This window comes from Carassius auratus, chromosome 8, assembly GCF_003368295.1.
Source record: "Carassius auratus strain Wakin chromosome 8, ASM336829v1, whole genome shotgun sequence".
In the NCBI taxonomy this organism is placed as follows: domain Eukaryota; kingdom Metazoa; phylum Chordata; class Actinopteri; order Cypriniformes; family Cyprinidae; genus Carassius; species Carassius auratus.
In genome coordinates this window covers 17,090,252-17,104,914 of record NC_039250.1, presented here as the reverse complement: position 1 = coordinate 17,104,914, position 14,663 = coordinate 17,090,252, and the positions used below count along the sequence as shown (strand labels likewise).

At 37.9% G+C, this 14,663-nt stretch overlaps 1 protein-coding gene across 3 annotated transcripts in view; it reads left to right on the top strand.

The window, feature by feature from the left end:
* Positions 1–14,663, top strand: part of LOC113107442 (bridging integrator 3) — a 57,055-nt gene that overhangs the window by 16,316 nt on the left and 26,076 nt on the right. For 2 of the 3 annotated variants that reach the window (XM_026269950.1, XM_026269949.1), the window contains exons 2-5: positions 174–222; positions 2,578–2,618; positions 5,909–5,970; positions 9,056–9,192. In XM_026269950.1, coding sequence (XP_026125735.1) covers positions 174–222; positions 2,578–2,618; positions 5,909–5,970; positions 9,056–9,192 — 289 coding nt within the window. The remainder of the gene's footprint in view (positions 1–173; positions 223–2,577; positions 2,619–5,908; positions 5,971–9,055; positions 9,193–14,663) is intronic. The other variant, XM_026269951.1, reaches the window with a different exon arrangement.

The window sequence follows — 14,663 nt, the reverse complement described above, 5'->3', positions numbered from 1 at the left end:
AGCATTCAGCCTTTCTTTGATAAAAAATAAAAATGGACAGAGTAAAAATGTAATATTATAATTGTACTTAATGCAATAAATGTTAAATAAAATTCATTTAAGATAATAAATGAAATGCATTCTTTCTGTCTAAATGTGATCCACCTTATAATTATGCATTTCTTTTTTTCTAGGATTCCTTTCAAAATTGGACAACCAAGGAAACAGATTGTTTCGAAAACGGTAAGAAATCCACAGGACTTTTCTCTTCCTTTTTCCATTTTTACTGATGAATTCTGTGCCACAAAATGCAATTGCAAAAGTAATGACTGGTTTCAAACAAGACTCATTTTTGCCTTTTTTTATGCCAATATCTTGCTGGTATAAAGCAGATAGGTATGACATAAGTTTAATTTACATAATATTATCACATTAATAAAATAATATTAATGCAATTTTATACAAACAAACTTTGTTTACAAAAAGTATTAAAACAAACTTAAAAAAATATATATATAATTTATTGTTTTAAAGGATGAATTTTGATATTTTATGTTTTCAAGTGATATATAACTTCTGATGATTTCTAAAATGTGATAGAGAAAAAGGCAACGAGGAAGTCTTATTTTTAAACAAAGGTCAAAACTCCTTTTGTAATGTAGATTTGTGAGGGTGCACTCTTGTCATAAATTAATCTATTACTTTTACTACATAATTTTTAACAAAAAATATTGATAAAATATATATTTGGGAATCTTAGACCTTTCCAACGAGATATAGTTTGTCAAGATTAGATTAGATTTGATTGTAATATAGTATAGTCAACGTAGGCGTCCCGTATACGGGACAGGGTGACAATTAACAGGTTAATGGTATAACTACATATTTAAATGTTTTTTTTTTCCCCCATTTTTATAAAAAAAAAAAAAAAAGTCTTTGTGAGAGTCAAAAGCCATGAAGCAAGTCAGCAAGCTGCAAGGTGAATCACAGCATCACAAACTTGGATTTGAAGCAAAAAAATATTGAAAAATTGCCAGGAAAAACGAAAGCACAAAGCATAGATGTGTGCGTAACCGCTTTAATGATGGAAAGCACTACAATTTCTTGAAGCAATGCAAAAGACACAATCAAATACAAAATTATGTAAATATACAAAACTGGGTAACAGTTTAGTACAAGGGACCCATTCTCACTATTAACTAGTTGCTTATTAGCATGCCTATTATTAACATATTTGCTTGTTTATTGGTACTTATAAAGCACATATTCTGCATGACAATATTTTACATCCCTATAGCCATACCCAATTCCTAAACCTAACAGCTACCTTACTAACTGTTAATAATTAATAAGCATCCTATTAGGAGTTTATTAAGGCAAAAGTCATCATTAATGGTGAAGTAACTGGATCTTAACATAAGGTGTGAGATAAAACTGTTGATTGTAGGATCATGGGAAATGTAGTTTTTCCACCTGGAAATCTGCTGTTAAACACAATTCTTTAAAGTGGAAATTTTATGGCTGATGACTTCAACAAAATCATATTCCATCGATTAACAATCCCATACATCACAGTAGTTCTAGTTCTGTCTTTTAAAGGGTGAAAATGAATGGGATTTTTACTGTTTTTACAGCATTCACAGATTTGCTGTATCTAGAGAGCTTAATTTTATTGAGACTCGAGGATGTGATCTTTTAAGTTGATTCTGTATGCAAACATCTAGCAGCGACGCAGCACCAGCAGCAAACTAAGAACCCGTCCGAACACTAGCGTCAGCCACACGCCGCTCACATTCTCTCCAGCAGATGTCTAGTTTTCTAGTCCATTTGACTCCAGCGCTGTGGTCTGGGATTGAGTCATTGTTTGAATAGATCAACTGTGAGTTCACAAGCGCCTCTCTGTTGTGGACACCGTACACTTGTGTGTCCGTGAGTGGGCGTCCTGATCTCTTCCTGGTTTTAGGGAGGTCAATCAACATCTTTTTTTCTTATTTTCCCCTCATGACCTCGTTCTCTAACTCGCCTCCTTTCCTGTTACACCACACTTCCATGGTCGCCCATGAGTGGGCAGGCCACAGGCCGGATGCACCGCTCTAAACGGGGTACCTACTGCCTGCCTTCCCGAATGTTGTTTATTTACAGACTTTGCCCACCGAACCACAGGACAGGAACCCCTAGTGCTGCAATTATGGCATCATTAACCCCCTACACACAGCGGTACTGTGGCGTGGACTCAAGCTAATGTGGCAACAGAAGGCCACTGCAATAATTACAGGACCTCCTCCTGCAACTGCTGGTTTCCAAATGAAAGATTCGGCTTGTTCTGTTTTCATAATCTTTTTTTTTTTCTCTTTTACCATTTGATCTCGTTGGCGTTCTTCAGAGATCTCGCCTAATAGCTAAAACGTCCCAAACTGATATCCAGCTTGCTTTTTTCCTCTACTGGTTTTAGGTTTTTTCTTCTGCAGCCCTGTAGATCCTGTTTTTATGATTACACACCCAAGAGAGCTTGTCGAAAACTACCCACACACTTCTTTAAAGAGACCTTCTTTCCATTCTTCTCATATCTCTCTACATGTCTCCTCCATTTCTCCACAGGTTGAAAGGGACTTTGAGCGGGAATATGAGAAGCTCCAAAAGTAAGTTGACATGTCCGATGCCGTTGTTTTTATTTTTATTCGATGTGTTCTGTTGCCCACAGAGCTTTGAATGTTTCTGAGTATCATTAGCTAGCCTGAAATTTCCCAGCAGACAAGCACTCACAATATTTGTTTTCCCAACAAGAGCAAGCCCAAGTAGTACATCGATTTTAAAAATAGATCCGCATCGGATTTGAAACCTTTGGTTTTGATCAAAACCGTGGCGCCAGTCGAGGTGTTCCAAAGGATCGGCACGTTGTCGACGAGACCCTGATGCATCATTTGTTTGTCCCCAATCATGACAAAAGTGAAGTGATTCTTGTTTATGACACAATGAAAGCGTGGTTAGGGGGTTTTCAGCGCTATAAATGAGAGGTGGACTGAAATGTCTTCAGCCTTAATCCATATGCATTTTCATGCATAGACCTGTACATACCTAGCCAGAACACTTTAGGACTGTATAGACCACGTAATCCTTGGGTTTTGATGAATGTGAATGGGTAAATCTCACAAAACCTGTCAAGAACATATCTAGGTCATATTTTGGCCCAAAATGAAAAAGAAATTCATATATTTACAATACAATGTATGCAGTATTGTGTGTGTGTATGTGTGTATGTATGTATACATTATTTTTTTTTACTGGTAATAATAAATAAAAATTAACATTTTTATAAACAAATTTTGAATATTACAAGAAAAAAAACATTACAGTAATGTGAATTTAATGTTAAATTAAATTCGGGAACAATTATAATTAAACAGTAACACATTGAATTAAACAATGCTGAATTAGAAAAACAGAAACCGTTTTCTTTTAAAACATACTTCAATTTATTTACAACTTAGAAAAATATATATTTTTTTACAATGCATGTCTTTGGAAAATTCATCAAATCGTGTACTTGTAGAAATTAGTATTACAGACTATTTTATGATGTCTTTATGATTCCACTTTCCAAAGCAAAGGTGGAAAAACAGTGTGGGAAATGACCGTTATATTTATTTAAAGGTGAATTTCCTACGTTCTTTTCCCACCATTGCTTTTATTTATTCTTGCATATTGCTTTTTTTTTATTTTATTTTATTTTTTTCATTGTGAGATCCGGACTAGTTATTTTGTGACATTCACCCCAGCATGGAGCTATGTAGTAGGATCAAATAGTTCTGTTTTGCATGCTTGTTGTATCCCTTGTCTTGTTGTTTCAGGTCAAAGGTCATCTGTAGAGACATATGTGCTTCCTAGCGCCTCACCTTACTCTGTCGCCTTAGTTTCGCTTGTGTAGGTGGAGTCCCGGTACAAAGAGTTAGAAGGCATATATCACACACGCAAGTGCTTGTGGTGTGGGCACGGACATGTAGGGGCCTGAACTCTTGTCTGAGAGGGCCGCTCCTTTGGTTTGATTGCTATCAGAATACCACAGATTACACAACAACACACACACCCCGAGTACGTGATGCCCGTTGTCTTCGTGAAACTCTTTTGTGGTCGTAGTACTGGAGAGGGGGGTGGATTAATCTGGATCAATCAGTGCACTACATTGATCCATATTTATTCATTCATTCATTCATTTACTGTAGATTTAAAAAATGAAAATGTACTCACCCTCATGTTGTTCCAAACCTGTATCACCTTCTTTCTTCTGTTGAACGCAAATGAAGATATTTTGTAAACTGAGCTGGTTATTGTTTTCCATGCAGTTGCAATGAATGAAGACTAAAGGTCCATTCACATAAATAATAATTGTAATGGCATAGTATTAAAAATCATTCTGAATGTGAAAGAATAGAGGTCCACACCACAACCATTGATAAACTATGATAATGACATAGAGTAACAATATTATTGCTTGGAATCACTTTGACAATTTTTTTTCTCTCCACAAAATGACGAACAGTAAAAATACTGAGAGGCAGTCAGAATCAATTCTGCTTAAAAGAGCTCAAGCATTTAAAGCGGCTGATGAAAGCGGGTTAAAGCGTCCACGAATAATCTTTACTAGTAAAATCACTTTGTCTCGAGTGGCTCATTGCTTTATTAACATCGTCGTTGTGCATTTTGGCAAGAAAATTCACACTTTGTGCCAATAGTACTTACATGTAGTCATAGCCCCCAAAGCATTGTCTGTTCTCCCCCTTCTGCCCCCCGTATTCCTCCATCAGAAGGTGGGGGTTTGGTGCTAATGTGTTGGCTTGTAACCTGCACTAACTCTAAATGCCATTCACATGTTAGGAGGCGGCGTGCTGCTAACATGTTCGCATGACAGCCATCTGGAGCAGCTGGGCCAATGTTATTCTGTTAGCACCTACTGTAATGGACACTTTATCTCATCTTGTTAGGAGTCTCTCTTTCCATTTCTTGCCAGTTAATCATGATTCCCCACCTCCTCCTCCTCTTTATCTCTCCAATTGTTTTTTTTTTCCCTTCATTCTTTCGGCATCCTGATATAAAGGTGATATACTTCCCCACACCCCTTTCTTTCCACCTTTTTATACTTATAATGTCGTAAAGCCATAAATAAAAAAATGTATTACCAATTTCACCACCATTTTTCCCAATATATCCGTTTTCTTTAATTGCTGTATTAAGTGCAGTGCGAGGTGCCTCAAGGGTCTCTCCCAGTCCTTGTCTAATTTTCCACCTAATTGATTGTAATGAACAGCTCCCCCATCAGTGCCACAAACACGCAGTCGTGTGAGCGCGAGTCAGATGCAGTAGTGCGGTAATTGCAGTTGTTAACACCCCCAGCGGGTGTGAATGGATCAACACTGTGAAAGACCCTGTGAATGATCTCTTCTGCCTCTCAGGAACTGTTACTGTTGTTCAGAAACATGAATGGATGCTCGCAGATGAGCGTAGTAAAATAACTCAAGTTTTTTATCTCCTATTTAAGTATGATTAAGAGCATTTGATGCTGAACTGCAATATCATGGACGATTGAGGATGGGCTTTTTACATCTTAGCAACTGCAAAGCAATGCCCTCATACACATCAATGTACGCACAATGCTGGGTAGTAACTGATTACATGTAATCTGGATTACGAAATCAAATTCCACTAAATAAGTATTTGTAATTAGATTAGATTACACTTTTCAATACTTGTAATTAGTCTGCAGTTACTTTTAATTAATTACATTTGACATCATTCACACAGTAGCAATAAATTAATAATTTACTTAGTCTCTTTCAATCTCAAGGAGTGCTTATATACATTCAGAAAGTCTTAGGACTTTCACAAACATTGTAACATTGAAAATGTTTAATATTGGGCTTTTTATTTGTTTTAGGTTGGAAGAACAGACAAAGAAGCTGCATAAAGACATGAAGAAAAGCACAGAGGCTGATTTAGGTTTGGAATGATCCCCTTTTCTCTCTGTTAATGTTGACTCTTTGCTAAATATAACTGCTGTAATGTCAAAATGAAACCATATACTGTTGTAAAGTGAGCTTTTATCAACGCTAGACCTGCATTAAGCTGTCACATCCTTCACTTTTGTATTTTCTCCTCTGATATTAACAGATCTATGGAATTCAGTGAACATTTTTAAAGGAATATCCTGCATCCAGTAAAACAGCATTTGTTGCACAATGCTGATTGACAGAAAATCATTTACATTTTCATGATGCAGTTTAAAATCTGAACAGATTGTAAAACACTAGTCGTCATACCCTTGCGGACTTCTTAAATAATTACAGAGGAAAAAATGTCCATCATACACTGAATGACTGAGGATCACACACTTCCAGACGTTTCAGGTCGTTCCAAACACAACAAACTCACGCGGAAACATGCGCCTCGGATGAAAACACGTGACAAATGAAAACAGCGTGCATTCTAAAGTCAGCTAAAACTACCAAACATGTTTAATATCCTCTGACTGGATAGAAGCTATTAAAAAAAAAAAAAAAAAAAAATAGTCTGAAGCTAAAAATGCGACTATTTTCTGTTAAATCTATGTAACTCTGACTGCCGGATCTACAGACTGACTCTTGACTTTTTCCACCTGTAGTGTCGGCGCATCCAGACTGAAAATCGGAGCAAAAATCTGGACATGTGGTGTATTCCAGCCCTTAAACGGTGCTTTACAGACAATTATGTCATATCCCTTTCTGGTGTCTTTGCACATGATGTTGAATGTTGCTAAATTTATTGCCATTATCACAGTTACACAGAAAGTGATTCTGTTATACTATTTAAATACAGACTTATCTAATGTTTTTAAGTGGTCATGAAATAGAGAATCATGATGTTATTCTGCAACGAAAACATACTACAAGTTTCAGAACTGAAACTAACTTCCCACTCTAAAATGATTTGTTTCTACTCTTCTGAAATGCCAGGATTTGTAATTTTGAAGAATTGTCACGATTTCCCCTTAACACGCGTCATGTCCACATGTGATCAAGGAGGCATGTTCTGAGCAACTCATGTCTGTCCCTCAATCACAAGATGTCTATTAAGACCATCAGACCAGGTTTAGAAATTAGAAATGCATCGCTGAAGTTTCTTCTTAATGATGTGACCGAAAGATAGTTTTCATTTGTTCTTCACATTTCACACTGGTCTGTTTTGTAAAGTATTTCAAATCTTTTATTGAAAGATAAGGAAATTACTTTTATTTTTAATCTTACAGCATTTTTCTAATAAACAACAAACCAGCGTAAAAGGCCGTTTCATTGTTTGAGTGTTACTAATAAAATCACATACCTGTGTACATGCAGCGTGTTTCATAATACGACAAGTAATAATAGCACTATATACGGAAAATGTAAGCAATTAAGCAGGCAAAAGCAATTACAGTGTTAAAGCTGTTGTAATCATTGTGATTGAGTGGTTTCAGGGTATCTTTTTCTCCGGGATCAAACATTTATGGCTCTATCACATCGCTTGTGGTCTCGAGGATCAAAAAACACAGCTGTTTTCCTGTTTAATACTGTAAAGCTGCTTCGACACAATCTGTATTGTAAAAAGTGCTATATATAATAATGGTGACTCGACTTGACAACATGCCGTAGAGGAAGGTTGGATACGGTGCGATGAAGCCAATCACAGCAGTGGGCATTTACTCCCTTTGCAGGAGGTAACACCCCCTCAAATTGAGTGTTGTTCGAGATGAAAGGTGATCATTTTAACAAGTGTTGTGGCTTTTGATGTTTCAGAATTAGTCAGACATGAGTCATAATCATTTTCTGTGGTATTATGTGGGGCTCAAATGTCTGTACTGATATTGGAATATTCCTTGGAATGTGCCAAAATATTTGTGCAAGGGTCAACCAGTAAACGCAGATTTCGGCAGAAATCGAATAGAATTTTCGGTGGGATTTCCATGGCCTGGCTATGACAAGAAAGATTATTTTGCTGGGTGTCAATCAGATGCGCTGCACATGTAGCTGTGATTGTGTGCACTTGCTGTATCAGTCCTCCACCACATGGAGGCACATCAGCGGTCAAATGTGCATCCTTTATCAACACACATATCGCAGCAGTTAACAAAAGTTCAAAATATGTGTGTGTGCTTTCGGCAGGTCAGAAATCTTTCAAATCCGTAAGATGCGCAGCAAAACACCTGAGAAAAAACAAAGATTTGTCGAGCCGCTTCACAAGTTTGTTCGGTGCATGTTGGAAGGGGGTCGTTAGAGAGTTGACGGAGATGATGAATATTCACTAAAGAGCTCTGATCGTGTTCTGATGCCTCAATAGTGCCAACGCCAATTACAGTCCGTCGCCTTCCCCGCCAGAGCTGCTTAAAGTCAGAATGCTGATCAGATGAGCACGTCAGCGCCAATCCAGATCAGACGCACACCAGGCAGGAAGCCAGATAAAACACCCACCCCTCTACACCCCACAGCCCAAACACAGGAAAGACTTGATTTACTCCAGCTAATTGGGGCAAAGTCAAGAAAGAAGGGGAAAGTTTCTTGATTTCAGGCACCCTATGCTGGATATCGATGTCTTCCATTTTAAATTGGAGAAATATGTATACATATAATTAGTCATGTCGTAAATATAATTTTATTTTATTATTGTAGTTATTTAAATTGCAATAGTTGTTTTTGTAGTTGTCATCATTATTTTTAGTGTAATCATTTGTATATCATTCATATATCCATTATTAAAACCGCTTGTCCTATATACAATCACATGAATGGTGGGGTTTTTATTATTTTTTATTATTATTATTATTAGTGCTGTTATGCGTCTATCCACGTTTGGCGTGGAATAAACAGGAGCCCTATTCTGCTGTATGTTTGAAACCACTAAGCACTCTTGAAGTACTTGCCACCTATGCAGATGACAAACCAATACACACTCTGTTTGTAGCTGACTGGAAGTTCCAGACATGAAAAAAGTTGACTGTCCAGACATTGTTCTGCTATTTTGGCCATTCTTTTGTTTTTAGGCCGAATGATAACTGGTTTTGTTTGTTTTCCAGCAATGTCTAAAGCAGGAGTGAAGATCTCAGGGGACTTGTTGAGCAATCCGTTGTGTGAGCAGGATCTGGCTTTCCTTGAGTCCATGAATGCTCTGGATACAGCCATGAAGAGAATGGATGCCTTCAATCAGGAGAAGGTTAGATTCCGTTGTAAATGGCAGTGTTTCCCAATGCATATAACATCTTCTATTCTTCTTATGACTTTTACGTTTAAATGAAATGGACTTATGTTGATTTATAAATATTAAACAATCCCATTTATCTCAATGGCAGTTGTTTGGCTGGTACGTGACCCAGTGGAAGTATTCCATTTAAAATCTGCCATCTTGATGGCTTATTGGTGCCCTGTTCTGTTGCCTTTTTTTTTTTTCTGAGCCGGAAATGCCAGTTGGGGTTAAGGCGTGTTTCCAAATTGTTTTCCTGAGCAGGCTGGTGCTGAATTGGCCCTCACAGCACAAAGTCTGACCAACCAATAATCACAGCTGTGAAATATCCCCAAATACCATTCCAGCCTCATTCTGATCTTGGAAGGCCACTGTCCTGCAAAGTGTAGCATCAACTTTAATCTGCATAAAAGTCCAAGTAATCCTTCAGACCTTGATGAGCCGTTCAGGTGTGTTTGATTAAGCAACCAGACTCTGCAGAGTCTAATCGTTCAAACTTTGACCGCTTGGATGTGCTTTTTACTTTTTTGTTTATTTTGTTTTGGCCAATTAGCCCTATTCGCACAGGATTAGTATTATCTAGGGACCTTGTGTGATTTAGAAGTCTGAATTTCGTGTGGTGCTTTCACACTGGATAAGCGAAGCCTGTGATTTTACTCGAATTTACTGGCTTATCTCCTGGATGTCAAGCTTTTGAGAGTCCTGCTCTATGATCCAGATGGATAAAAAAAAAGAAATTGTTATAGTTTCTTGCGCTGTGTCATTTACATTTCACCAGGTCAAAATAAATAATATCTCGAGCTTTATGCTTGATTCATTTGTGACACATTCACCTCAAAACCTATTCAGCTTTCTCTTTCTGCAAATCGTATGGTGTAGTGATATGATGACGGCACAAACACTACAACGCAGCTCCATTCTTTGAGAAAGATGGATAAAAAGGCACAGGAAATATAGACCTCGAAAAATGATATACGACCTGCCAAATCCAGGCCAAGTCACAGAGATGTCGATTCGCACGGGATTATTATCATCACAGGACCTCGGTGTTCGGCGAAATATGGTAGGTCTTTTGCGGGGGAATTTTTACTTTACAAATTACTGACGTGGCCGATTCGCATGGGATTAAGATCACAGACAACCTCCGCAATTATTACAAATCACTGGAGGTCACCAGCTAATACTAATCCTGTGCGAGTAGGGCTTTAGTCTTATACTGACACCTAGTGCTGTGGATGTGGCATCACACAAATATTTTCAGTTACTGATATCGTCATACAAAATTTGCAGTAATTCGGGATTTGTTTATTCTGAAAAGTGTCAAAAAGTGTCAAATAGTCCATAATATTTAGCTGATCTCAAAATGTGTGCTTCTATGAGGCGACTCGCTCCCATGAAAAATATGAGTGAAATCTCATGCAAGTGAAAATTTTTCTTAATGAATACTAATTTCTGTATGGCTAAAACTTTTTAATGAGGAAAAAGTTACTTTCTTCCATGTTTAAATATCATATGCTCCGCCCCCACTTCGACCAGAAGTATTTAGGCTTTGTTAGCTGCCTCTTATTAGGCAGTGATGCTCATTTGCATAATAAGCAAGTGGGTGTGAGACATGTTTATGTTTTGAGCATATATTGCCGCCACTAGATCTGGCTTACTCACCTCTAGGCCCACACAGAATCTGTACACTTTTTTTCTTTCCGTATTTTCTGTGCTAATTGTGGGGTGGGGATCAGTGGATTTCTGCAGTATGGATTTCACTATGGTAAAATGTGTATGTGTTGTACTTGTATTGGTAGTTGAAACATAATCAAATTACCCAAAAAATATGTAATAATGTCCACACACATGCTTTAAAACAAACCAACATTATGCATCAAAGTCTCTTGAATGTTGGGAATGGGAACAAAAGATGTTCTATACATTTATTTATTCATCCCACTTTCCAAATCAAGTGATAATGCACAGGAAAATGTAGAATGTTACATTATACAGTCCTGCTTAACACATTTACACACCCACAAGAGTGTGTCAGCCTTTCTGAATCTCCACTCAGAACATTCACCGATTATGGTCTTAAGCTAAAACGGTTTACAAAAGACTAGATGACTTTCAGCTGATCTCTTTCATGTCTAAGGGTATAATGGTTATAACTCAAGCATTTTATGCTGCCTTTGGTTATCCATCCAAATCATTACTGACTTCTCCACACCACCTTCAGAAGTTGTTTTAACCTTTATCCAAAATCTTAACATGGTGTGAGTAGACGCAGTGATATTACGCAGAGCCTGAAAATAGTCCCCAGCTAGTTTGTGTAGTTGCAGCAATAGCAGAGTTGCTGGGGACTATTTTCAGGTGCTGCGTGATATCACTGCACCTGCTGCACCCATGGTAGGGCAGCAAAGTTCCTTGATTATAATGCCGGAATGAGAGTCTAGTTCCTAGCCATATCAGCCTAGAAAATCTTAAGTTTTCATTTCCCATCAGTCTTAGTACACAATGTAACTACAGAAGAGTCATTTTAAATAAGAAAAATATCGAAACTGTTTGGTTATTATTGAACGAGATGCTAACATTCTAATCATCTATCTATGCTAAGCTAAGCTGAAAGTGCTACCGCCAGACCCAGAGATCGGCTGAATGGATTCAAAAACAGTAAAACACAACTGTTTAACTCTAGGGGAGTTGGAAAATAAGCCTATTTTCAAAAATAGTGGATACTTTAAGGTGCGTTCACTAATGTTCACTGGATTTTTATGGCTGAAATACAGTCATTTCAATTGGAACCCAAGCAAGGGGATACTTTTTTATGACTGGAAAGATTTTATGGTTTCTCAAACAAGATGATGATGGAAATTAGCTGTGTTGACCAACAAAAAGATGCTTGGTTTGAAAGTGACTTTGGAGTTGTACTTCATACTTCACTGCTTTGCTCACAATCGACAATCAACCTTTTTGCCCGTGAAACTGTTGCCATTGCGACCTCAACTTGAAAACATATATTTGAAATTCCTGTACAATGCTTTTATTCCCCAGTAGCTGTTTATATTGGTCTTCCCAATAACCGTCCAAATGACCATATGAAGTTGGCTAATGTTTATATATTCCTTGACTCTGTTTAGTACGTCTCAAAAATGAACCATAGACCAACTTCATTTCTGCCTTGCAACTCCTTCTAACCCGTGTTTATTTTCTACTTTTGGCCAAGAGAAATAGTTGCGTTTCTGACTTTGGCAGAAGTACGTTCTGTCTTCCCTCCAGCAGATTGGGTATGAGTAAGTTTTTCTCACAGCAGACCCCACGCCCTTCCACACTCAGCGTGCACATGCATCTTCAGATATGAGTCCCATCTCTGCGTTGCTATCTTCTGTTTCCTGCTGCTGGTGGTGCTGATTGTTGTCTTTTTCCCTTATTCCCTCTTATTTTCCCACATTGGAGTCAGTCTTTTCTTTTGAAAATGTTTAAGAGCCCTTAAGCGATACACTCAGCTCTGACTGCATGTCAGAAGTGTAGCACTCATCTTCTCTGGTCTATTGCCTACAACCTCCGCCCTGGAAACTGGGCCCTTCAACATTCCCAATGTATTGAACTCTATGTGTCAAACCACAGCACTACTCTGTCAGGCATTGTAACATGATGCGCAAAGTTCAAACAGTTCAGAACTTTGACTTTTTTCTGCTGACCATTCAAAGCTCAGCTTTTGTTTAACGGACAATTTTCATAACGTATTATGTGGACAGAGCTGGAACAAACATCAAAAAATAAAGGAAGAGAGACTGATTCTATGCAAGTAGCTACACAGAATTTTTTCTTGACATTTACATTTAGTCATTTAGCAGATGCTTTTATCAAAGCGACTTAAAAATGAGGACAGTGGATGCAATAAAAAACAACAAAAGAGCAATGATATATAAGTGCTATAACAAGTCTCAGATAGGTTAACACAGTACATGTAGAAAGGGCTTTTAAATAATACAGGTGCTGGTCATATAATTAGAATATCATCAAAAAGTTGATTTATTTCACTAATTCCATTCAAAAAGTAAAACTTGTATATTATATTCATTTATTACACACAGACTGATATATTTCAAATGTTTATTTCTTTTAATTTTTATGATTATAACTGATAATATTACTAAGTTAAATCCCATATTCATTATCTCAGAAAATTGGAATATTACTTAAGACCAATACAAAGAAAGGATTTTTAGAAATATTGGCCAACTAAAAAGTATGAAAATGAAAAGTATGAGCATGTACAGCACTAAATACTTAGTTGGGGCTCCTTTTGCCTGAATGACTGCAGCAATGCGGTGTGGCATGGAGTCGATCAGTCTGGGGCACTGCTCAGGTGTTATGAGAGCTCAGGTTGCTCTGATAGTGGCCTTCAGCTCTTCTGCATTGTTAGGTCTGACATATCGCATCTTCCTCTTCACAATACCCCCTAGATTTTCTATATTAAGGTCAGGCGAGTTTGCTGGCCAATTAAGAACAGGGATACCATGGTCCTTAAACCAGGTACTGGTAGCTCTGGCACTGTGTGCAGGTGCAAAGTCCTGCTGGAAAATGAAATCTGCATCTCCATAAATTTGGTCAGCAGCAGAAAGCATGAAGTGTTCCAAAACTTCCTGGTTTACGGCTGTGTTGACCTTGGACCTCAGAAACAAAGTGGACCAACACCAGCAGATGACATGGCACCCCAAACCATCACTGATTGTGGAAACTTTACACTGGACCTCAAGAAACACGGATTTTGTGCCTCTCCTCTCCTCATCCAGACTCTGGGACCCTGATATTCAAAGGAAATGCAAAATGTACTTTCATCAGAGAACATAACTTTGTACCACTCAGCAGCAGTGCAGTACTTTTTGTCTTTAGCCACTTCTGATGCTGTATGTTGTTCAAGAGTGGCTTGACACAAGGAATGCGACAGCTGAAACCCATGTCTTGTATACGTCTGTGTGTAGTGGTTCTTGAAGCACTGACTCCAGCTGCAGTCCACTCTTTGTGAATCTCCCCCACATTTTTGGATGGGTTTTGATTCACAATCCTCTCCAGGGTGCGGTTATCCCTATTGCTTGTACAATTTTTTTTCTACCACATCTTTTCCTTTCCTTCGTCCCTCTCTATTAATGTTCTTGGACACAGAGCTCTGTGAACAGCCAGCCTCTTTTACAATGACCTTTTGTGTCTTGCCCTCCTTGTGCAAGGTGTCAGTGGTCGTCTTTTGGACAACTGTCAAGTCAGCAGTCTTCTTCATTATTGTGTAGCCTACAGAACTAGACTGAGAGACCATTTAAAGGCTTTGCAGGTGTTTTGAGTTAATTAGCTGATTAGAGTGTGGCACCAGGTGTCTTCAATATTGTCTTTTACGTCGCTTATAAATATTTCTGCCTTGTTTAGCGATTATAATCCACTTTGGATCAAGTTATTTCAAACAC